This window comes from Centropristis striata, chromosome 5 (genome assembly GCF_030273125.1).
Source record: "Centropristis striata isolate RG_2023a ecotype Rhode Island chromosome 5, C.striata_1.0, whole genome shotgun sequence".
Classification (NCBI taxonomy): Eukaryota; Metazoa; Chordata; class Actinopteri; order Perciformes; family Serranidae; genus Centropristis; species Centropristis striata.
The window spans coordinates 14128134-14154264 of record NC_081521.1 but is presented as its reverse complement, the minus strand read 5'-3'; the positions used below and the strand labels follow the sequence as shown (position 1 = coordinate 14154264).

The window sequence follows — 26131 nt, the reverse complement described above, 5'->3', positions numbered from 1 at the left end:
CCACTTTAATCTCGTAAACTTTTTTCTCAAAATATTATTTTTGTGGGGTTTTTTTTTACACATTTTTACACAAAAAGTAGCTTTTTCCCCACTTTTTTCTCGTAAATCTGTGACTTTTTTCGTGCAGATTTGCCACTTTAAATCTCTTAAATCTGCTACTTTTTTTTCTTGTAGATTTGCCACTTTAATCCAGTAAATTTGCAACTTTTTTCTCGAAATATTACCTGAAGTTACCAAATATAGTTCTTTGCCTGATAAAGGGTTAACTCTATTACTTATGTATATCTTACTATTTATATTTTTCACCCAAATGTTGAAGGAAACGCATCATTTTCATATTCTGTATCCCCCCCAAAATAATAAGAGTAAGAACAGAAGCAGCATCTAATTGTGGTTATAACTGAGGTTATATATGAAGCAGTGATGATGTACGTACTGTCTCCCAGGCCTGTGACGTTGACCTTGCTGAGGTCCAGTGTGGGTGCCACGGCGATGTTGAAGGGGCTCTTGGGAATGTGATCTCCACCGTAGGTCACTGCAACTCCCAGAGGACCCTGGGCAGGAGGGGGAGGAGGGACACAGACGTGATCACACTATTAATTATGGATAAAATAACAATGAACAAACAGCTGGTAAATCCAGCCTGTTTCTGAATGACGGAGCAAAAGAAATATGTGAAGGTCTACAAATGTAACAAACTAGGAGAACTGTCCTGAAAACACTTTAATAATTGATTAGAATGTATCAAACCATTCTAACCATAAAAACGTGTCCATGATTGAATGTGCTTATTCACCAAGTTTGCCAGATTACAAAATCAACACCTCTCCTGCACTGCAAAAAAGGTGTTTAGTCTAAAAACAAGATTAAAACACTACATCTGAGGGAAATGATCTTGCTGCATGGACAGATAATTTGATTTGACAAGATTTCTTAAATTAAGATTCTTAAATCTAGAAATAAGCATGTTGAACACTTAAAATAAGAAATTAACTCTTAAAACAAGATAAATTATCTAACACTTCTAAATCTAAAGGGTTTTTTCATCTTGGTAAGAACCAATAATTTGCAATGTGTCTGTCCATTGACTAGCAGGGCTATTTTTCATATTCATTACTCTGTTCTCTCCATTATTGATTAGTCTAGTATTCTGAACGATTCATTTTCCACAAAAACAATATGACTGACCAGTTCATTTTAGTCTGACCAACTATATCTTATTGTTTGGTACAGCACAAAACAAGTATTTAGAGGAGGGGCTTGTTTCTTCAATTGGGAATAGCCTTCAGTGAGCCTGGGCTCAAGTTGTTTCTAATATCTAAGATAGTTTTGAGGAGTTGTAGCATTTATTCACTGACAAAAAAAGTCTAAACTGTACACAGTTGTGTCCACCACTATAATGTTTGATGAATGACACCGGAGAGCCACATGAAAATAATAAAAAAAAAAAAAAAAAAATTACACACATATATATATATATATATATATATATATATATATATATATATATATATATATATATATATATATATATATATATATATATATATATATATATATATATATATATATTAAATTATTTAAATAATATATTTTTTAAACTGATGTGTCGGTTCAAACTATTGACCTTTGACAGATTTTCAGAGTTAATGTCATTGATAACGCTGACAAATCATGGCATCACATTAACTACAGTATAGAGCTAGAGCTTTAATAATTTAACTTGTTTAAACTCTACACAAGCAAATGGAAATGGAAACTAAAGCTGTGGTTATTTGGGCAACCAATGGAAATGTCAGTAGGTCAGCCACCCAGACGGCTGGTTGCCAAGAATAAAGCAAATAACTCACTGCAAAACCACAATGTGTCCTTTTTTGGGTTTAGGTTTGGTTGCTGGAAGAAGGAATTTGCTCCCACTGGGGAACCAGGCTAGCTGTGCCTCCCCATTAGCATCTTTAATGCTAAACTAAGCTAACAGTCTCCTGGCTCAAGCTTCATACAGACAATTTCTGATCCAATTTGGAACAAGAAAGCAAAAAAAGTGTTTTTCAACAAAGTTTCATACTATTCCTTTAATCCTGACATGGACCGGATGTGTCTACAGATCAAAATGTGCACACGCTTCTCTCATCTTACCTGCTGCACAGGTGTGTATTTCACAGTGTGTGTGTTGTCATGGTTGTTGATGATTTCAAAGTCCTTGACAGCCTCTCCTTTGCTCGGGCTGCTGAAGTTGCAGTCCAGATTTGCCTTCCCTGCTCCTTTAGTGCTCACAGTGAAATGAGTGGGCTTGTGTATTTCAACACCTGGAAGACAAAGAGGATTTATTACTCAGTATGGACTAGAATGATGAAGTAATTCATACAATGTTCACATATTCCTTTTTATTCCTCAAACTTTCTCAAAAATGTAACAGTTCATAAATGTATATATTTACCAATATTTGCAAAGCAATAACAGAAAAATGTGGAAATATTCACTGAGCAGCTGCTAAATAGTGTTCTCACCACTGCGGCTGAGGCCTGGTCCCTCTGCCTTGACTTTGCTGGCATCGTGAGAAGGATCCACTTTGATCCTGATGGGTGTCATTGGAATAGCCTAAACAAAAAACATTAGCATTCCTCAAACACATTTTTACACAGAATCATACACTCTATACTCCATCTCACGCATGCATATTCTGTATGCATGCGTCACGTATGCATATTATTAACACGACATGATCCAAACTCACCTGGTCGGCAAACAGGACCATGATGGTGTAGCTGCCCGCTCCAGGAGGAGTGTATTTGACAGTGAATGTGTCGTTGTCGTTCCTAATGATGTCAAAGTCGATGTCGGCCTCTGCAGGTCCCACCACTCCAGGGGCACACTTGATCCCTATACTGATGTCACCTGAGGGCAGGAAACAACAAACTCATTAATTTAGCTGGTGCTATACAGCCATTAACGCATTAACGCAGCCATTTGGCTCTATTGCTGCTTCACACACATCTTAAACCCAATAGCACAGAAGATCTAAACCAGGGAAGAGCAACTTAAATGCTGGAGGGGGCCACAATTTTTCATGTTCACTACCACAGGGCCACATATAGGACCGTGCACTTCACCAGATATGATGAAACTGCCATTTTAAATATGTTTACAGTGCAGTAACTTAACATATTTCATGCTCAAATGCATGTTTAACAGTATAAATAGGAATATAAAAGGTTTGAAGCAAATAAAAAATAACCACTTACTGTGATTTATTTTGTTTTCAGTGCAAGAACAGCAGACCAACATTAATTACAAGAAGTAATTTTGTGCATTTTTAAACTGCACTTTTAAGATTTCATGCTCAAATGCATGTAGTTGTACTGAGGGCCACTTCAAGTGAGGGTGTGGGCCGTATGCGGCCCCCGGGCCTCCAGTTGGACATCCCTGATCTATACAATCAGTGTATGATGGGATCATGTGGGTCACAGGATCACTCCAACCGTCATAACAGCTGGTCCTCATCAGAAAAAGAACAGGGACTCCTGGTCAATGATTAATTCATGTTTTTGCGTCCCTTTGTGAAGGCGGTTTTGGTGTTAGCACAGGAACAGGAGTCATTCCTCTGGGATTGGGACGGGACAGGAATGTCTTTGTGGGAGTGGGATCGGACAGAAATCCACTCTGTCACCCTCTAGTGGACACTATGATTAGTCTCCCCAATTCAGTATCAGACCAAATGTCTTCTCTGTTCCTTGAGGCCTTAAATAACAGCCAGAAAAATTATTTTGTAGAGTGATGTCACAGTAAAGTTGACCTTTGTTATGCGTATAAAATGTCAACACTTCAATATTTTACCCTATTAGACATTTGCCATAATGCCCAAAAAGGTGTAACGTTACGTCACAGTGACCTTTGACCACCAAAATCTATTCAGTTACACTAATCAGTTACGGCCACAGCTGTGAAATTAGGTGCTAAGATTTGGCCAATGGGGCGAGGTGGAATCAGCTAAAACACAACGGTGACTAATTATCATCTCATTAAGTTGTAATGGCAAACATACTAGCAAACAATCACCTATTTAGACATGCACAAGACACAGAGCAACATCTGGAGTCAATAAAACTCCAACATCCATTCTACTTTTAGCTCCGTTTTGCTCTCCACCAACTCATGAGGAAAAAATAAATGACTTATTAGCTGCTAAATGCACCACTTTCTGCACCATCTAGTTGTCTATTTGTCATCAGGCACTGTGCAGGTAGTGTAGATTGGGTTTATTAGAGCCTTATATCTGAAAACAGCTGCATGGAACAATAAGAGATGAATGTGCAGTCCGGAAAACCAAAACAATGGGCTGAAGGACGCTTGATTGCTCAGTACAGCTGAAAATAACTTAGTTATCTTAACTACGAGGAATCTCTAACAGCAATGTCGAGTGCACAGTGAGCCATTGTTGTTAAGCAAATGTTGATTATTGCATCTGTAAATACACAAGGGATTTGTCTGTCAAAGCTCCTTATATGGTTTATAAAATGATAAGTGGTAAATACTGTGTTGTGTTTACCTTGGCCAGCCTCTGAGCAGTCCACTGTGAAGTATGTTGGCTCAAAAGCTTTGAGGCCGGTCTTGGCGACCCCAGGTCCTGACACCTTCACCTTGTTTGGATGGCAGCCTGCTCCGATATTCATCTGTGATCAAAACCAACAACAGTTTTAGAGACTTGTCTGAAGTACAACATCCTTTACTACTGTACTGGACTTTGTTCTCACCCTGAAGGGGCTGTCAGGGATGTTGACCCCTCCCCAGGACACCATGGCGGTGTGTTTTACAGGTTTGCGTGGGGTGTAAGTGCAGGCGTATGTGCCGTTGCCATTATCCTTAACCTGCACATCCACAGGAGAACCTTCACCATCCTGTGCAGACGTGGAAAACCAAAGAGTTTAATAAGACAACTGGAGCAGATCTATCAAAGGTGTTTATAGCATGGAGACAGAGGTGTTTGGAGCAGGACTCAACGGTCCAACACATGCAGAACATTTCTTGCCACATATTAAAACACACACAGCCCTACCTGAGCCAAAATCTTCAGAGGAGCTTTTCCTCCTTGCTTGGCATCGACTGTGAACTCAGTGGGCTTTCCAACAGCCAAACCGCTGCTCTGAAGGCCTGGACCATGCGCCTTAACCTGGAATTAACATGATGGTGGAGCTTTAGGAAAACAGTTCTACAGTTGGAGCTGCACAACATGTCCTTGGGCGTGAGTATACCTTGTCGGGGTAGAAGTCTTTTCCTGGTGGGTTGACAATCTCAGCCATGAAGGGAGAGTGCTGGATGTCTTCGTTGTTGCAGAGCACATGCACGGCGTACTCTCCAGGCTCTGTGGGCCAGTAGCGTACGTCACATGAGCCGTCGCCCTTGTCGTCACATTCAATCTTGGCCTGAGATGGACCTTCAACAGAGAAGCCTGAACAGGAAAAAAAAGAAAACACAGCAAGCTTAGAAGAGCTGTCAGTGAGTAACTAAAGGTAAAACTTTGGAGACTTACAACAACATAAACTTTCAGGATTCTTTCACTGCATTTTTTAATTTATCTCTAGCTTCCTTACCCAGTGTACCAACGTTGTCTCCAACAGCCTCCACCACAAAATCAGCAGATTTGCCAACAACGCCGCACTCCAGCCCTGGACCCCAGGCCCTCACCTTCTGCTGGCCCGCCTCAGCACCGATCTTCACCTCAATGGGACTGAACAGAGCAGAGCCGTCAGTCACCATGTCAACTCAAAGCAGATCACTGTGTTTCTTTGAACCTGGTCTCACAGGAATCCGTGAAATAGCCACGGATTCGCTTAACTCAAAATCCGTGGAATAGCCACGGAATAACTCAAATTTCCGTGAAACTGACACGGATTTCGCTACAATGCAAGTTAATGACAGTCATATCCTGTGGCTATTCCATGGATATTTTTTTTTCTATTGGTTTGTTCCAAGTCACGTGACTTTCAAGGTCCCGGCGGTCAGAACAAAAAACATGGCGGACAGTTCTCTCATTTCTAGTGAAAAAAATCAATATTTTGACTTAGTTTCTGCATAAAAATGGATTTTGATCACATTTCTAGCGATAAATATATGTTTGATTTTCTAAATATTCCCTCAGTGAATGTACATAATCACTTTGTATGTTGGAATAGCCACGGGATATGACTGTCATTAACTTGCATTGTAGTGAAATCTGTGTCAGTTTCACGGAAATTTGAGATATTCCGCGGATTTTGAGTTAAGCAAATCCGTGGCTATTTCACGGATTCCTGTGAGACCAGGTTGGTTTCCTTCCATGCTAGTGTTGTACCTGCGGGGGATGTGCTGTCCTCCCCAGGTGATGGTGATGGTGTATGTTCCAGGTGTAGTGGGGTAATACTCAAAACCGTATGCACCATCTCCAAGATCTTTCCTTTTACAAGGCTCCTCCAGACCCTCTGTAAACACAATGAGGCACTTCATTAGTATCACTTTTTAAAACTCATTTTTCTCCAATGTCAGGTTAAAAATAAACAAAATGGCATTGTTTCTTGTTTGCAGGCATCATAACTTTATTATAAACTCACTGAGAGTGGCTGATCATGTTAACCAGATTATGATACAAAGCTTTCAGTTTAATTAACGAGGCTTGAAACTACATTAACTGAGTCTTTGGACACTAGGGGGCAACGCAACAAGTAAAGCACAGAACCTGCATTCTTTCAAATGCCCCTGCTGGCCATTTGAAAGACTCCACTGGTTGCAAGGATTGTATAGAAGTCTATGAGAAACTGACCCTACTTCTCACTTGATTTATTACCTGTGTAAACATTCTCATAGTGAGTTTATGGTGTTAATTATTAGTTTGGAGTCCTTTTCAAAACAACATGTGCTCATTTTGTAAATTATGGTCTTATATACAGTAGAAATAGAAGATAAAGCAGGGTTTGCTTTAAGGCGTGGCTACCTTGTGATTGACAAGTGGTACAATGTTGCCTACAGGCAAAATTTAGACAGGAAACCGGTCAAAAAGTTCCTTTTATAATGTTTTTAAATTTAAAATGTTATGTCTTGTTCCCGGTTGAAGCTACTGAATCTTTTACATGTTTATTAAATGAATTATGTTAAAATTAATTTAAAAACTCTTTTTTTCACTTGTGCACCGTTACGGTACAATGTTGCCTACGGGCAACAAACTCCAAAAACTTCTGAATTTTTTTTTGCAGATTATGTTTATTTTGTCTTTTTTAAGACAAAAAACACTCCAAATATTTTTTTCCTTACTGGCATCATAATGTGTACCACAGAGGGTTAAATAGTCGAGAACTTGTTTTTGGACGTTGTACATGTAACTCTGAGCCTTCCAGTATGTTTTCATTCTTGTTCCTAAAAATGTTGTGTTTAGTTGTTCTTAAAGACACTGCATTCACAACTTAACCAATCCTTCTGATGGGTTTATGATCTACTTGCTGCTCATCTAATTAAGTGATGTGTTACAATGGATGGTGTTGATATATCAGTTTGCAGCAGTGAAAACCAGACTTATAACTCACTGGGCCCCTTGATGGTGACTTTGAGCTCTCCGGTGCCGGCTCCTTTGGTGTAAACCTGAAAGTCTGCGGTCTCCTTCACCCTCAGGCCCTTCGGCTGCAGACCACGACCCTTAGCTCTGCAGAGGTTGGGGTTGCATGCTGTAGAGAGACACACAACATGAAAGAGTTGGAGGGAAACAGAAACATGGACAGCTATTCAGATTCCCACATCATGACTATGTATGAGTTCAGTGGTGGTTTCGGTTGGGAGGAAAGGAAAGAGGTGCAGGGTGAATAATGAAACCAAAACTATTTCCATCCAATTTGGACACCCATTATTTTCAAGAAGGATGAAGGGTTGCTGTTCAACTGTCCTTACCCCCCTCCCCCCTCCCCTGCACATGCTCCTATCCATCTATCTTCTGCCACAGAGTGAATTCATAGACCACAATAAAGGAAATGAGCTTTTATCCTCACACAGGGAGTGAAGTATCCTTCATATCTGCTTATTAAAAGTGCATAAAATAGGAGCTGCTGAGTCACAGTTTGATGCCCTGCAGGAAGCAAAGGAAAGCCCACAGGAAAGGAGGCTAATGAGAGGGGAGCCAGATAGTTTTTCAGGAAGTGGACTACTTGGCACTCTAAGAGGAAGAAGACATTTATTTTTAATTAAATTTAAAAAACTATTCTGATGTCAGCAGGTGAAACGTGATGGTCTGGTATAACTGGCACAACCACTATAACAGAGGATAATTCATAAATAAATAAAAAATAGAGAATCATTTATTTCTTGTATGTAACAAGATTTATCTGCAGAGTTAAGCAGGAAAGTGTGATATCCTTCTTCAAGATGAATGTGAGTCTAAAAGTTTCAAAAAACCGAAACTTAAAATGAATATCTCAAACTGTCATCATTATACAACGAGTGATGTATGGTTATGAATAGATTCACGAATGATAGTAAGCCCCAATAATGGTGGGTTAATGGTTAATAGATTTTTTATGAGCTATAGGTTAGTTACACGAGCAGCTCACCAAAGTGAAAAAAAAATCACTTATAGTACTCCCTAGAAATCCTGATTCTTTGTGCCAAAAGCTGCATTCTAAACAATGCTGCTCATGAATACAAATGTGAATTGTGTAAGTCTAAGGACACTAGTGAGCTGGAAGAGAGGAAGCATCCATGGCAACTACAAACTGCAGCTTAATGGTGTTCTTCTTCCATCAAGTCTGATGTGTTTTAATTTGTTAGTTGAGTATTTTCATGATTATGATGATGATTAAGTTTTACAGGCAGGTGACACATAGAGCAGTCATGTATCTACACACAGCACACGCACACGCGCACACAAACACACACACACACACACACAGTGGGTACCCAAGAGAGATCCCAGGAAACAGGAAATGACAGCAGAAGGAAGAGGCCGTTCCAGAGAGAGGACAGATACCAGCCAGCCTCTATCAAAGAGAAGAAGAGAGGACACGGCATCCAGTACAGCGGCAGGGAAAGACACGAAAGAATTAGACACAACTGAAGAAAAAACAGCAGGCTGAACAAATATTTAAGGTTTAAAGTATAGTCATTACAGGCTCCTGAGATCGCAGACTTCCATTGATGTAAAGTTGGTGATTTACAGGGAAAAAAAACAACTTTGAAGCACAAAATCCTCCAGTAAAACCCGACACAGATTAGTGATAAACAAGGCTCCTCTCAGGTCTGGACTCTTACCCTCTCCCACGGTGACCATGAAGGGACTCTTGCTGATCTGACCACCTGCGAAGGTAACATAGATGGTGTGCTGGCCCTCCTGGATGGGTTTGTAGGTGCAACGGTAGCTGCTGTTGCCCTTGTCCTCAATGGTGCAAGGCACAGTGGTCTTCCCACCGGCAGGGTCAATGATCATCACCTCCACCTCGCCAATACCAGCACCTATTAGAAACAGGAGAGGGGTGAGGGGATAGAAGGAAAGGAAACATGTGGGTAATATGACTTAAAGAATCTGCAGAGACACCAAGCCTCCTTCAGTGAATCTGTGTCATTACCTGCTGTGTAGACATCAAAGTAGGTGGTCTTGTTGGCGATGTTTCCTGAGGGCTCCAGACCTGGTCCCTGGGCCGTGGCCTTGCTGGAGTCTCCCTGAGCCATGCCGATCTCCACCTCGAAGGGGCTCTTGGAGATGTGCTGCCCTGCAAACAACACCGTCACCTACAGAGCAGAAAGGACAGAGAGGTCTGAGTGTCTGGGACCCTCAAACAGCATCAGCAGGTCTTGACAAGTCTTAAAAAGCTTTGAGTTCAGTTTCTTCAAAAAGAGGTCTTAGAAGGTATTAAAAAAAGCAAACGTTTAAAGCAGGGGTCCCCAAACTACGGCCCGCGGGCCACTTCCGGCCCTCCAAAGCAATTGGAGTGGCCCACTTAACTATCCCAAACAATCCCTCTAAACATGGCCTGTTTTTTTAAATTGCATTTATTATATGTTTATTTATAAAATATCCACATGTAATGATTAAGGTAGGCGTTCTAATTAAAATTGACCTTAGTTGTGAATTATTTACAGTAGTAGCTAATTTTCACCCCCTCACACAATGGTATACGGTATGGTATGGTATTCTGATCTACGTGATGCAACAAAATGAGGAAACGGAAAATAGATTCTGAATGCAGAATCTATTTTCACCTGCACCTGTTACAAAATCACATCAGCTCATTGTTAACTGGTATCAGCTTGTGTTTTTATTTTCTACAAAATAAAAGGAATATCTGTGGTACTTCAAATAAACATGTGAAGACTTTTTATTACTTTTTTGCAAACCAACAGGTGGTGCCAAGGCCATCAAATGATCGTTATATTTACCCAATAACACTGGTGGTCACTTTCAAAGTTTAAAAATAAAAAAGAATAGTTAAGAGTATTTTTAAATCAGTTTTAACATGGATTTTTTATGAAAAATGAGTGAATTATCCTCATTGAACCTGGTCTGTGAGAGGTAAAGAACATCATTGCATTAAATATTGATTTAAATGGTTAGTAATGGAATCAATCATGAAATATAAACAATGTCAATGGGATTTTTTTAAACTTTCTAACACTTTTGGATAATTAAACATGCCCTGGGTCAAATTGACCCATGAACATTATACAACAGGAGGGTTGAGAACAGTGTGGTGCATTCAGAGTAACTCTTAGCTCACCTTGTGCATGCCTGTGACTTTAGGGATGTAGTACACAGAGTAGGTGCGGTTCTTATCGTTGTTGGCTGTCACTTTCCCCTGGAGGAAATTGTTAAAAAAGTTAGCAAAATAGTACGCAACGATGACCAAAAAATGTAAGATTATCTCACAAGGAGCAAAGCGCCTCACCTCCTCTCTGTGTCCTGCAGGATCCTCCACGTAGACCAGCACCTCTCCCATGCCTGCGCTGATGGTCTCCACGGTGAACAGAGCCTTCTTCATGACAACATTACCAACAGGTTCGACACCTGCAGAGACGAGAGGTGGGACAGGACAATAGAATATGACCATCCGCAGCAATGGGAGGAGCTTAAATTAGGGCTGGGTGATAATTCTATATAATAATTGAAAGTCTTTCTATGGAATCCTATCGTGGTGAAATCATGTAATGAGATATCACAATACACTATTTAACTGATTGTACAGTTACAACTCAATAAATTAGAATATCATAGAAAGTTTTTTTATGTCAATGATTCAATTAAAAAAAAGAAGTGGAAATAACACATTTTATAGATCCATTACACACAGAATGAAACATTTTATGTCTTCATTTATTTAATTTCTTAATTATAATGATTATGGCTTACAGTTAATAAAGACCTAAAATTCAGTGTCTCAAAAAATTTTAGTAATACAAAAGACCAATTTTTAAAAGTATGTTTAATATGTAAATGTTGGCCTCTGAAAAATATGTAATCTATATGACTCAATACTTGGTTGGGGCTGTTTGAACTTTTCATCATATTATAATTTATTGAGACGCTCCTGTATATATTATACACATACCAACTCAAATGTCTCAAAAAAACTGAAGTGAATTTGAGGGAATATCATCAGAATATTGTGGTTTTGTTTTTACATCACTCTTTGCATTCCATATATATGTGTGTGTGTGTGTGTGTGTGTGTGTATTCCACATAATCAGTGTGTAAATACAAATATTTATGATTTTATAATTTCACTTGAAATTAATATAATCAGTTTGCAACTTAAGTTCTCAATTGAATGAGAATGAAAATACACAATTCTTTATATGTATTAAGTTTTTAATTCAAACAGGAGAATACAAAAATATGCTTTATCATGTGTTTATTTCACATAGACTTTTCATTTACTATAATGAATGCTGTCTAGTGATACATTTCTTTATCGAGATCTGAAATTAGATATTATGATATGTCATTTTGGCCACATTGTTTCTTACTGCTCAAGTCCAAAACCCCTCAGACTCGCTAAGAGTCTGAGAGTCTTTTAGGTCCATGGTTAATGTAAATCCTCCCTGCCCTAAAGTGTGTGCGTGTGTGTGTGTGTGTGTGTGTGTGTGTGTACCTGGCCCATAGGCCCGGGCCTTCTTGGGGTTGAGTTTGGGTCGTAGAGGAGCGCCAGGCTTCAGTTTAGCCTTGGGGAACTGGGACAGGTAGGTCATGACGGAGTGTTCGTCCACATTGGGGTCAACGATCTCTTCAGGGGTGATCACCTAAGAGGCCGTGATAAGAAAAAAATGTTTTCCAAATGAAAGGCTGGCACAGTGCTCCATTAGTTGCCATGTCGACTCCTACCCACAAAAATCAACACAGCAGTGTTGTGATTTGGTGATCAAAACCACATTCCAACCTCTTCCTGTGCTCAAAAAGTACCTGAGACAAACTTACATGCAAACCAGCAGGCAGACACTCATACAGACATGCTTATTGTCTGGTTTTACAACCCACTGAGACAGCAGGGGAAGACACAAAGCCAGTTTCTTAGTAGAACCAGAGCTGAAAGCGGAACAGCAGAGACCACAGAGCCAACTGTCAGCACGCGATGCTGTGCCAGCTGCCAGCACCGTGCCAATCACACCAAAAAAACGCTGTCAGACACTCAACAGAGCCACCCGACCAGAGAACTGCTCATTCTCCACTTAAGATGCTAAAAAGTTAAGTTGTGTTGATGTGTAAATTAATTAGCTAGCCAGTCATTCTGCTTGTATTAAAGAAGTAGCTGGCCTTTAGGAAACGTCTGGTGATATTCTAGATTTTTCTTATTGTCAACAAAAATACTCACTAAAGCATCAAATTAGGGGTGGGCGATATGGCCCTAAAAGAATATCACGATATTTCAGGTTTTTTTTGCGATAATGATATTCTTGACGATATTAGGAAATACTTCAAAAGATATAACAAAAATATGATTTTTTTTTAGTCTGTATAAATAATTAAAAATCTAAAATGTAGTTTGAAGTGCAAATCTCAATAGTTGCCAGATACAAAAAAATTTACTCTTGACTCTTGAGTATAAGCAAATAATAAAAATAATAATAATATTTTAATGACATTTTGTAAAGGAGAATAAAGGTTCTTGTATGTTTTATTTAAGGCATCTTATTTTGACAGTCTTCTTGTAAATTCTGTGGTCGATTCTGTTAACACACTGTGCTCTTATTTTGAAAGCTGCATGTGTTTAGCGACAGAGAGTAAGTAGCTTTTTGTGATTAAAACAACTTTAACCACTACATCAAGAAGTAAGAACGTTGCCAGTATCATGATATGCATTTTTTTTAACCATAAAAAAATATACCGATATTATTGTGAACGATACGATATGGCACACCCCTACAACAAATGTGTGTAATTCTTCTGTGGCTGAAATGGTGCCCAACAAAAACACACATTTCCTGCCTTTTAAGTAACATTTGAAAAAAGATATAGATGTCCCCTTATCTGGATCAGAGTTCTTTAATTTGGGGAATCTGCTGATGCTAAGCCTGATATTTATATTTCCCTAAATGTTCTTTAAATACACTACAGGCCAAAAGTTTGGAAGCAACTTACATTTTCTGTTCACAATGGCTTTCTTAAAAAACAGTATGGATTCTTTTGATTTTTGGATGCGTTTACTGCATGATCAGACTTTACTTTGTAAAGATGTTACCAGACCATTGCTGATAATGTTAACAAATGAAATGAAGGGCTTAGTTTTAGGGTTGAGAAGATTTGGAAGAGTCACAACTTGAGTGGAAAAGTAAAACAAATCACAGTTTGCATTATTCGCTTTAGCTCTTTGGCTTTTGAGAGTTTGGATACAAAAATCCCAATAAATCTCAACTGTGTTCATATCTCTGACACGGCTAAAATTAAAGCAGCTGGGTGAAGAAACAAGAGTTCAGATTTATACATTAAGGAAAGAAGGATACACAAAATCTAAGCAACAAAAACCCAAAGTCCTGATAATTATAGTAAAAATGTGTTCTAATACGTGACTCTTTATATAATAATCATGTTTATTTTGGTGCAAAGTATAGCAATGATGATCTTTTTTGTACAAATTTGATCTTGCTTCCAAACTTTTGGCCTGTAGTGTAAGTATCTGACAGTATCTTTTTCCTACTAAATCTGACACATTTTCAATGACCTACTTGATCAAATAATGAAAGTCCTGGTTGAAATATATAATATGATGTTTATGTGATCTTCTATTGACAGTTACATGGTGGTGCAACAGTGAAGGCCCGCTAAAGATTGCAATGAGTTCAGTCCTATTCATTTTCTATGCCACACAAGTAATTTAACCCCAAAAGCACTGCGACAATAGTGCATTATAATATAATAAATAGGGCCGGGACTTTAATGCGTTAATTAAGATGAATTAATCATGCAAAAAATAACGTGTTAAAAAAATTGACGCATTTTAATCGCACTTATTTTTGCACCGCGGAACGTTTCTCACTGGATGAGTTTCAGGCGGACTGATTATACTGGAGCACCAACTAGCATTCATGAGTTCAGACAACAACAAACCACAGTGAACATGAAGGAAGAAGCTGATGAGACGCTTTGGTTGGCCCCGTGGATGATGGGACATTTAGTTACTAAAAAACAACGGATGGAAGCGTCGATAAGAGCATGGTTGTGTTGCTATGCAACAAGGAATTCACATATCACTGCCGCACATCCAGCCTCAAGTATCACCTCAATGCTAAACATATAGCAGCTAGCAGCTAGCGTGGTAGCTAGCGTGGATTGTGTTTTACTTCCAAAAACAAAGTATTATAGTTTACAGAAGGTCTACCTACCTATAGGCTACCTGAATTTATGAAATGTACTATATTTCTAAATATGCTATTGCTACACTTAATGGCAAAAATTGCACTGGTCTGTTGGACTTGAACAAAAATAAACAATATTTTTGTTGCTTAAGCTTATGTATTCAGTCATTATTCAATGGTATACTAAAAATCCATGTGAAAAAAATATTGATATGCGATTAAAATGCGATTAATTTCGATTAATTAATTACAAAGCCTCTAATTAATTCGATTTTTTTTAAATTGAGTCCCGGCCCTAATAATAAATACATAAAAATGTGTTGTTTCTTATTTCAAAAAGCTGATTGTAATGATATTTCACCTGTGGGATGCCCAGCCAGTCGTCAGCTTGCTGCATGGCTTCACGGGCGTTGTCCACTGGTTTGGTCTGATCCCACTGGTCCCAGTCAGGACACAGACCTGCAGGACAGAAAGCAGATGAGATTGTATTTAAAGCTAATTTTGTAACATTAGCACATATATTAGCAAGTTCTTACTATCACAGTGTTAATGAATACACAAGAAGGAGCATCAAGAACTAAGTTGCAGCATTTAGTTGCTGTGTGTCAGGAAGTGATGAGCCTGCAGGATACAATAGTGAAGCAGTATTTTAGTCGGATTAAATACAAATAATAATCTATCTTGTAGGGTTGTCACGATACTAAAATTTTCAACTCGATACCGATACTGGGAAATATTCGATACTCGATACCATTTTCGATACCACAAGGATAAAAACAAAGACCCCATAATTTAACTGAAATATTTTTACAAACAAGAAAAATGCAACATGTAGAAATGAACAGAACCACAGGTTAAATATTTAAAATAAAAAACAGTTGGGCAAAAAGAAACTGCAACTATGATAACAAGCTCCAGGTCTGAGGTAGTGCAAAACAAAAAAAAATACAACAAACAACAATTAGAACAATATTTTCAGCTGGGTGTGTTGCTGTTTGGAGGGTATTGATACTTTTGAAAATTAGTATCGTATCCGCATACAACGTTTTAGTATCGATACTTTTTTGGAGTATACAGCCCTAGTATCTTGTTATGGCCAACATGTTGACTCCAGAGTTACAGCCTTGACGCCACACACAGATACAAGGAGAATGCAAAACATGCCTAATGTTTATCTGGAAATGAAGACGTCTGCCCTTGAATTCATCTATTCAATGTTATGGTGTTCTTTCATTATCACAAATGCATATCCTGGCAAAGTGTGTCAGCAGTTTTTTTTTATCTCCTAGTTCAGAACAGACTCTCCAGTCTGTTATTTTTGGACACTGTTGGAAGTTTCTTGCTGCAGGCAGTAGGGCCTTCTGTTGAATCCTTATCTCTGGCTGGAGGCTGCTGGTGATCCACAGGTATGCCAAACATCCTGAGCATGTAAACAGAAACCTCCTTCCACGCTCTTACTTTCTTTCAACTCCATCCCTCCTCCCCTCTGGCTCCCACCATGCCCCCAGCCCCGACTTTCCTCCTTTTACAGGACCATAATGTGCAGGTTGAGCACTCCCCCCTCCTCAGCTCATCACACCTCTGCTCTCAGGTTTTGCTCTCACACAGATGACAAATACGCACAAGTGTTTTCCCTGACCTGACCTCAGATGTGCAGCTGTCAATCACTGTTGTATGCAGACAGTTATGATGCAGAAACCAATTTTGGCCCATCAAAGACAAATCAGTATTTATTGTTATTATCTGTGTATATGTTGTCTGATATTTTATCTAACAATCTAACACACCAAACAATTTTTCGGGTGATTTAATAAGGTGTTAGCTATTTATCTCGCTTGTCTTTAAAAAGGTCAGCAATTGACTGACACTGAACATACAGTTCTGATGGTTATTCTGGTTTTTAAAAACATTTTCTTCGTCTTTCTTGTATAATAATGTATGACAATGTGAAATAGTCTTTAATAAAGGTATTTCTTAAAGCAGCCTTCTGAGTGACTTTGCAGTCATGTTGGCCTCTGGAAAGTTGGTACTGTTTTTTTAAAATCCCTTATTGATCTACTCTTGTTAAAATACTTCCTGAAAAAAAGCTGTGGGGCTCTGTGGTTTTAGGTGACCCTGATGGATGTCTTATCTAACAGAGATAAAGGGTTCGTTTCGTACATAGCTGGTGTTTCAGAGCCTTTCTGTGGGGAAAACACACCCACACATTCGAGTCCTTCCCATCTACTGACCCATGAAACGCTAAGTACAAACACACAAATCCCTTCCTAAGACACAAGAACACAAGGATGCCCCCTGCACACTTCCTCACCTGGAGCACAGCTGTCCACCAGGGCACCCAGGGCCCGGCCGCTCTGCCAGTCCTTGTGGAAGTTGGTAATAGGAAGCTCGGGCAGTTTGTTCTGGATCCATCCCAGCAGCCTCTGCTTGGGCGTCTTCTGCTTGCCGTCATCCCCCTCCTCCTCCTCATCCCACATGGGCATGGAGATGGAGTAGTGCAGGATCAAGGTCCAGATCAGACCCAGGATCAGCTTCAGGTTCCCATCCACAATGGCTTTAGAGTCTGGAGTCCAGGGAGAGAGAAAAGGGGAAGATTTAAGTCATGGTGCCATGTTTAAACATTCATACAAACTTGAAGAACTGGCAGGTTCTTGTTCCATCTTCGCTGTTCTAATTCAAACTTTTTAGAAGTAAGGATCCGTAGAGAACCGTGCTTCAAATACTTAATTTCCCTGAGGATTGTCTGTTATCTGCTATCTAATGTATTGCTACGTCTTCAGGGAGGGGTGGGGTGCACTTCTAGACATCATGGTCTGATCTGGGAGGGATAGTTTATGTGGACTTCCTACATGGTACTTCCTGGCCTTTTTTGTACAGATTTCAATCCTGCACTGAGACTGTATTGATAAAATGTTGACTAACTGAATGTAACCCCTCCAGGATTACCTCTATCTTCTGCCATAAACATCTCAATTCATGGGTTGGTGGGTGGGTGGGTGTGGTTGAAAGGACTTAGAGTGATGAGTGCTGCTTGGCCCGATGTTATGTTTTCCAGCCCGAAGAAAACAAGTCTATTTGTGAACATGTGAATACTGTGAATAGTTCTGGTGCTGCTTGATCTTAGTGCATGCTTTGTTACTGTTGACAGGCTGGAAATCTGCTCAAATCCTCAGCTGGTTGAGATCAGATCTAAAAGGTGGAGGTTAATTGGTTGTTGCCAATGGTGAGGGCTTGCATTACATTTGGAGTGCCCCTGGGTTCATGCTTTGGTCCACTACAGTTCAGCATGTATAAGCGCCCACTAAGTCAAATGATACAAAATGAAAATCATATTTTTAATTGTGTACTGTAAAAATATTTGAACAAACAATATTTTGATGCTCTTGGCAATATTGTTCTCTGAACTTTGCAGGCATTTGAACTGAATTGAATTAAACTGATTGCATATTAAAATTATGCAGACAATCCATATTGGAACAGAACGATCTAGCACATCCAGTAACATGTTTGGTTGTTCAGTTTCATGCTCCACTGCAAGCACAGGAGAAAGTGATGCAACCAGAAGCTAGCCCGGGCATGAGGAAGACAACTACACACACAGCACCTGACCTAAACACTACATTGTGCACACACACACACACACACACACATGTTGCACAAGAAGCAGTTGATCAGGAGGCTTGATTGCTCAGGTCTGTCCTTAAGGAAAGGGTGGAGCAATACGTTTGAGCGTCTCTGAGCTGATGGTGAAGGAAGAAACATTTTGGTTGTAGTCATACTGTGCTTGTTCTAGTCTTTCTGCACTCTGTCTGGAAAGTTGAAGTATTAGGTCTGTTAAAGGGACGTGTGTGAATTTCTCTTCTGACAGCAGCTGTGCCCAGTTGGCAGTTTCTCAGTGATTTTAGATTGTTCAGTACTCTGATAAGGACTGCAGAAAACTGGAGTTATGTTCAGTTATCGGTACAGTTTGGTCTGTAACTTTTGAAACAAAAGTTTCAGAAACAATGTTACCTTTTCCAATTTTTGATCTTCCACACAGTTTTGCTTTAGCTGGCCCTCAAAGTGTGTAGGAATATTATTAAAAATGTCATATCTCCTGATTGAGTTGTGCTATTGCAACCACATTTTTGGACATGTGTAGATATATATGATATCTGAATGACCATGACAAATTTGGTGCCCTTTCAACCATAGATGGTGCTGTAGCATCTTAGTATAAAGTTAATCAGATGAGCCTTACTCAAGAACACAGCAAACAGCCATACAATGATTCTCTACATTGCTGCAAGCAGCATTTCAGGGGTCCAAGGAAGGAGCCTTTAAACATTTTATAGTTTCCTTGGGGCCAAACAGTTGGCCTGCTCCTACCGGACACATGTTCCAAATGGACACACATCTGACAACATTGCAAGTTTCAGTACCTGGAACCAAGCAACTGGCCCATTACCAACAGGCGCGCACTCATAACGGCCACATCTGGAACTGCACCATCAAATAAATTAGTGGCATTAAAACAACACTTACATTAACGCGTTGTTATCATATTCACCCTTATAGACCTACTTTATTTGTTTTGTTTAGCTTTACAGGAATCATTTTAGGTAGCAGTATGTGAAATTCAACAACGATAAGGTCCTGGATCATTGCTTCCGATGTTTTTGCATAAGAGTTCTGGGGCTGCAGTTGGGGGCTGGGGCTCTGAAAAGGCTGAATATTTAAAGCCTGCGGTAGGAGGGTCCTTAAGTTGTTTGGCCAAGAGCTGCAACAAGAGTTTGAGGACAGGGTCGGAATAAATGGGGTCTAAACCAAAAGGAGGGGGGAAGAATTTCATGCATGATGAAGATGAGAAGCAAAGCAGCAAGCCACTCAGAAAATGAAAAAAGTTATTTAATGCACAGAGACACATCATGATTTACATCAGATTACTATCAATTAGAAGAGTTCCTGCCTACATGCAGAACTATGACTGTGACAACCCATCTCAGTGTGCTGCTTGTCTGAATTCTTGCTCCAGAGAGATGTGCTTGTGATGTGCCAACCCTGCGATACATGACAACCTGTCAGCTGCTCCCAGTGGAAAAATACACACATCACCATGGGAACTTTGACTGAACTGGATTGTTATAGCAACAGAGTGCCAATTCTGTCTGCTCAGGAATGATAGGGAAGAAGAAGAGGGGAACCAAGAGGCAGGAAAGAGTGACTGTAACAGAGAAACAGAACTCAGCAGAGAGGGAACAAGAGTTAGAAATATTGCCTAAAGACAGGGAATAAGCTGGCAGCTCTAAATTGTCATTTGTACCGATAGACAAGTTATGTCAAGTCAATTTTATTAACCAAGCCAATATCACAAATTTGCCTCAAGGGACTTTCTATTACAGGACGATGTGCAGTACCACAGGTTGGTACTTGTAGCCGGAATGCAGATCAGATAAAGTAAAGCAGGGGTGTGTCACGTTGTGGCTTGTCACCTCCACTGCACATAACCAGCACACAAGCAGAGAAAGCCACATTCAACTAATCATTATTTAAGTGTTTATTTTTCTCTGTTAATTATAATAGTCATTTCTCCAAAAAAAGGCATAATATTTAACAACTGCCATCACAAGTCTTAATTTCCAGTGTCAAAGAAGGCCCAGCAGCAGGTGGTGAGGACTGTAATGCAGGCGTTTCTGTGCCATAACAGTTATTTGGATCTAAAAAAACTGTCTAGTACAGGTCAGCCTCTCAGGTTAGGACAACAGACAAGCCTGGTATTAGGATATGAATTCATTCGCGCTTTCTGACAATGTAAATGTGTGTTTATGTGATGCTCTTTGATTCATGCCTCTCACACACAAAGCCACTAAACATGCAAGGAATCTGCCAGCATTCCCGGCAGACCACAGCGCACCAAGCCTGATGGAGCCCATATACGGACACAGACTGCCACAGATCAGACTCCCCCTCTGCTGACTCATATCACCCGCCCCCCAACCCCACCCCCCCTTGTGTTAGTGTGTGTGTGTGTGTGTGTGTGTGGTATGACAGAGAGGCAGAGTCAACAGAGTGTGGAAGCTACCGTATGGAGAATTTGCGTGTCTGTGATTGATGCTCCATCTGCCCCCAAAAACTCCCATGACTCATCTATTTGGCTTGTTTCTGAACCCCCCACCCCCCCCACAGTGGCATCGATATGACATCATCGCAACCCCTGACCCACAGCCTGACCTGATCCCAGCATCTCAAGGAGAGAGAGAGAGGGAGGGGGAGAGGAGCGAAGCGGAGAAAGCGTGGAGAAGAGCGACAGCAGGCGGAAAGGTTCTGCACAATATTCAGGTTGCACTGCAACATCTGGTGCAAATTAGTCCTGACATCTTGTAAAGGCAAAGGACAAAACAGCACAGCAGATTTAGATAGTCCTCCCCTTTCCATTGCTCATAGTACCCTAATCTTAATTCATGTACATTATATATTAAGGAGACCAATATATCCACTCATACATAACCATGCCTGTATGACTGGCATGGTCTGTATGTATTATAAATAGTAGACTGATGATTATATCTGGGTGAATACCCAGTTCTTATCTTATCCTCTTAACACCACAGGATGCCAATCGTCTCACAGTCAAATTTTCACAATGCAACTTACTACTTCAGGCTGCAGCCAGCAGTATATACAGACGATCATTAGTGGGTAAAAATGTTTGTATTTATTTGGTGATATGGCTGGATAGAAAAAAAGTTTTTATTGCATATGAATATTATGGAGTTATGGCTTGTAAAAAAAAACTTGAAAAATGTCATACAAAATGCATGGAATTGACCATGGTATAGGCGGGTTAATAAACTTTGAGTAATCAGGAATGAATGGATTAACCGGTTTGCTACTCATTGCACATACAGCTCTATCTGTCTATATGTCAGCCAATAAAAATATGCAAAAATATGTTTGAAGTCATTGAGAAGCATTAGTTTGTCCATCAGTGTGCCCCTGTAACATCACACATGACTAAAGTATCAATATCGCCTCATAGAGCACACACCAGTTGGACAATATTCTAATAAAAATGTGTAAATGTATCCTGAAATTTTATTCAATTAATTATTATTCTCCAAGACTCTCCACCCAGTTCTGTATAATGTACAGCTCTGAGTGAGTGGGACCATCATGCTGTACATATTGGACAAAAGTTAGTTTTGGCAGACTTGTCAAACATTAGGATCAACTGTGCTAGGTCTATCAGTACAATGGTACACACACACACACAGACACACAGACACACAGACACACAGACACACAGGGAACAAGTCACGCTTGGAAAAGAGGGAGTGGTTGGAGTGACCAAACCCGGTCAGATAGAACACTCTGAGGAAATGTCACACATTCCATACTGCCCTTATCATACACACACTCTTTAATATAATAGCCTGTATTGTATCTGCCTTTGTATTATGTTCCTTTAGTACAAAGTGAAAATGAACTATAATTCATGAAACTAGAGTAAAAACCCCTAAATATTGACTCTACAACTGTGACATGAATTCAGCATGTAGCCTCAAACATCCAAAAGCTGAAAATCATTGAGCTGGAGCCCTCTGCTCCCTCCCTCCTCTAACTCCATGCAACAAGCCACACTGGAGCTACTACACTTCCTCCTCTTCCTTTCTACTCCTTCCAGTCATCTTCCCTCCCACCCTTCCCTCTCCTTCTCTTCACTCCCTCCGCTGGAAAAAGTTCCTCCTGGTTTTTTAGCCTTAAAAGGGCAGAAGCAAACTGGATCCTGGCAGCCCTCCCATTCCCTGGGCTCTGGTTACAGACGGAGGGAGGACAGGGCAGGGGGAGGGAAGCGAGAGGAGGGGGGGAGGGCCAAGAAAGAAAAGAGAAAAAAATGGCAGGGAAAAGTGCTGTGTGAGACATTTTTAAAGCCCACACTGACAATAACACCCGCTGAGGATGGGCTGAGATATGTTCATTTGAGTGAGGAAAAATTAGGCCAATGAGGTTTAAAGGCAAAAAAGCAAAAGGCTGAAAAATGAAAAACCTGAAGTGGTAAGTAGGGCCAGGCTGTGGAGGTGAGAGGAGGACACGGGCAATGCAGAAAATGATGAATGAGGGGGGTTAATAAATACCAGGCGGCTTTAATCAACTGTTTGTTTCCTGGAAACATCTGAGAAGTAAGATCAAGCAGAAGAGCAGAGTTTGGGTTTCTGAGTAATGAATAGGTCTTGGCCTGGCAAATATGATTCAGGTCTGAAAAAGCAGACCCACAGCAGGCTTGTTTCAGACACTGAAGGCTGTAGGTGTGTAGTGTGTCTGTAGGTAAAATATAGAAAAATAACACATACATCTGTCATCATCCGGTGGAGTTTTCTTGGTTTGACTTCTTTAGATAAAAAAAGAACATTAATACATTACAGGATATGGTGTCATTGCAGTTTACATGCAAGGGGCCAATTTACTTAAACGTAACCACTGCAGCTCTTTGTGAGTAAGTTAAAGAATATGTTGCTTTATGTCTGCTGCTTCAGTCTGAACATGAGGCATGGGGTGCTGGGGCACGTTTCCAACTCTGATGTAATGCAATAGCCTGAATACCACTGTAATGAATGAGAATGTGCTCTCTGCTAATCCCCAGTATCCACTTGACCAGTCCCCTTTCGCCTGTGCAGACAGGAAGTTATGCTAACGATAATGAGCTAGCAGGAAGTGATCCATTTTAAGCTAACTGAGTGGCTAAACTCTCCGTTATCTTACTCTGTGGCCAACATTCCGCCGTGCCCTTCACCCCCATAGTCACTCTCTCACTTTTATCTTGTTCCTGAAAACAGAAGATTAAAGTGGATGTTGTATGACATCCCAAACACAAGAAGGCTCTCAGTATTCAGACTATTTAGATTATACAGCACTCTCTCATTATGGCTGAAGCTTCAGTTGTAGCAGTCTTGGCAGTTTCGTTAGCATTGCTACTGTAATTGCTCAGGGACATATAGCTAAATCCTGTATTTAGTGATGTTTTGGCCACCTAGGAACAAGCTTTAAAACAGGTTATCATCCCTTTATAATGTTGATATGGCGAACATGTTAGAACACACTGACATTATACAACCTGCAGAACTAACAACTGCATTCTATGGAGACGTGTTTCTAGCAAACAATTCTTTGTGGGTTTATCACTATGATTGAACTTTACAACACATTATATGCTGTCATTTGATCCATTGTTAATATAACATTTTATTGTAGCAACTAGCAACTTAAATTACAGCTCGTCTGGGATTGGGGTGTGGTGAAATGGCAACATAAACAGTAGCCATTTTCAGACTGCTATTTCATGCCGCGATATTTACGCCTCTGGGACCTTTCGCCTTTAAGCTGAATGTTCCAGAGGTGGAATGGGGGGGACCAAGTGATCCCGGCTCTGTACCGCCTTCAGAGGAAGTAACAGAGGAGTTAAATTGGCGAGACCGTTCGGAAAAAAATACCCAACATACGTTATTTGTGGGTATAAGAAAGGAAGAAAATAGAGACCAACGCAGAGGGGCCTTTAACCTGCATTCTCTCTAATGGCCAATAGGGGGCGACTACAGTGGTTACAAAAAGACCCTACTTCTCCCTTGATTAATTACCTCAGTAAACATTCTCATGAGTTTATGGTCTCGCTAGTTTCAAGTTTTCAGTTTTCATGCTGTTTATTCTGTAAAAATATGGTCCCATTCAGTCTAAGTCAGCGTTAGGAGTGAATGAGAGTGTGAATGGTCGTCTGTCTCTATGTGTCAGTGCTGTGGTAGTCTGGAGACCTGTCCAGAGTGCACCCTGCCTCTCAGCTGGGATCGATCCAGCCCCCTGCCGCCTGATTTCAGATAAGCGGTTAAGCAGAATGAATGAATGAATGAATGAATCATTCAGAGAGAGAAGTCAGACAGTCATCTTGTCAGGTGTCCCTGCCTGCTCTGTCTGGCTGCCCAAATCGGACAATGCGACTGCTGGCAGGCATAGTCAGAGGCACAGTGAATCAGATTCACTTCTGCTTCCACTTGCATTGCTGTTTGTGACTCCTCTCTGCTGGCTGTTTTTGCTGAGCAGGTAAATTCTGCTTGGCATTGCCAGAGTTTAGTTTAGTTTTAGGTGAAAACTTGAACTTGATAACTGTGTAGCTGCGTCTACTTCTTCGCCCTCTCTGAGGACCAACTGGACGCTACAGTGACTCACTAGCGCCGCCTCGAGGCACAAGTGATATAAGACAGAACAGGCCTAGGCTAGCTGGTTAGCATGCTAACTTCAGTACAATATGTCTTTGTACACTGCCACTTGTAAGTACATTATTAGAAGTTTTAAAAAAAAGTTTAACCAATCTTCCAAAGTTCACGTTTATAGCTATTTTTCTACCTTTTCTAAAGAAACAACCCATATGACATGCTAAAAAAAAGGTTATAACGTTGGCCAACAAACTCAATTATGTCAGTTGTTAGACAGCAATATCTAAAGTTGACTAACACAAGCTACCATGAGCTCCAACATGCATATCAAAACCTCTGAATGTACTGAAATGCAAGAATGTGTTAATTCTTGCAACTCAGCTTTTTCTATATTTATTAGTAACATAACACACATTTTGATGACGGTTTAACAGCATAAGGAGAAGGAGACAGCCCAGTAGGAGACAGCCTGGCTGTTGCAACACAGGGGTCTGTCTCAACCTGCATGTCTCCGCTCGCAGGCAAAGACAGGGGAACACCTAGGTACAAAGTTACACCACAGAACATTTTATTTCACATCCTGCCTGTGTGGATGACGGGAAGAGTTTGGCACAATCGCTGTCATCTTACTGTTTTGACACACTCCACACAGGCTCAGTCAAGTACTGATAAAGAAGTGTTCTGAAGAGTTTTAAAAACTGGGCTGGGCTGCTGACAACAAGAAGCACACAAATAATGAACACATAATTATTCCTAATAGAACAGTTTCAAACTCTAAATCTGCCTAACAGCTAGTGTGTGTTAGAGCTGCATCGTGCATGCACACACAGAGAATGATGCCAGCTGAAATGATTGACCTTGTTCAAACATGGGTGTGATGAGCACAGTAGAATGTCTTTGCAGCGGCACAAGAGAAATGACCTCACATCCTCTTTAAAGACAAGACAAATGTAAAAGCCATCCTATAAACACAACAAACTCAATATACAGACCCATGCAAATCACATGGAGAGTTTATAGTGACATTAAAGACATAACAGAGACCCTCAGCCTGTTTGATCAGTGCTACCATCAGTGGGTCTCCCCTCATTCACTCCTGCTAGTCTTTAACTGCCACCCTGGCCGTGTTGTCCCCTGGATTTTTGAAGTGATCATGT

General features: G+C 40.3%; 1 protein-coding gene across 3 annotated transcripts in view; it reads right to left on the bottom strand.

Moving 5' to 3' along the window:
- flna (filamin A, alpha (actin binding protein 280)) overlaps nt 1–26131 on the bottom strand; it is a 65071-nt gene that overhangs the window by 29185 nt on the left and 9755 nt on the right. For all 3 annotated transcript variants that reach the window (XM_059332588.1, XM_059332590.1, XM_059332589.1), the window contains exons 3-20: nt 17105–17356; nt 15155–15252; nt 12096–12243; nt 10893–11011; nt 10725–10802; nt 9576–9738; nt 9262–9462; nt 7551–7688; nt 6329–6455; nt 5589–5725; nt 5250–5446; nt 5054–5167; nt 4752–4895; nt 4547–4670; nt 2735–2895; nt 2508–2598; nt 2137–2306; nt 437–554 (exon numbers count right to left, since the gene is read on the bottom strand). In XM_059332588.1, the coding sequence (XP_059188571.1) occupies nt 437–554; nt 2137–2306; nt 2508–2598; nt 2735–2895; nt 4547–4670; nt 4752–4895; nt 5054–5167; nt 5250–5446; nt 5589–5725; nt 6329–6455; nt 7551–7688; nt 9262–9462; nt 9576–9738; nt 10725–10802; nt 10893–11011; nt 12096–12243; nt 15155–15252; nt 17105–17356 (2580 nt within the window). The remainder of the gene's footprint in view (nt 1–436; nt 555–2136; nt 2307–2507; nt 2599–2734; nt 2896–4546; nt 4671–4751; nt 4896–5053; nt 5168–5249; nt 5447–5588; nt 5726–6328; nt 6456–7550; nt 7689–9261; nt 9463–9575; nt 9739–10724; nt 10803–10892; nt 11012–12095; nt 12244–15154; nt 15253–17104; nt 17357–26131) is intronic.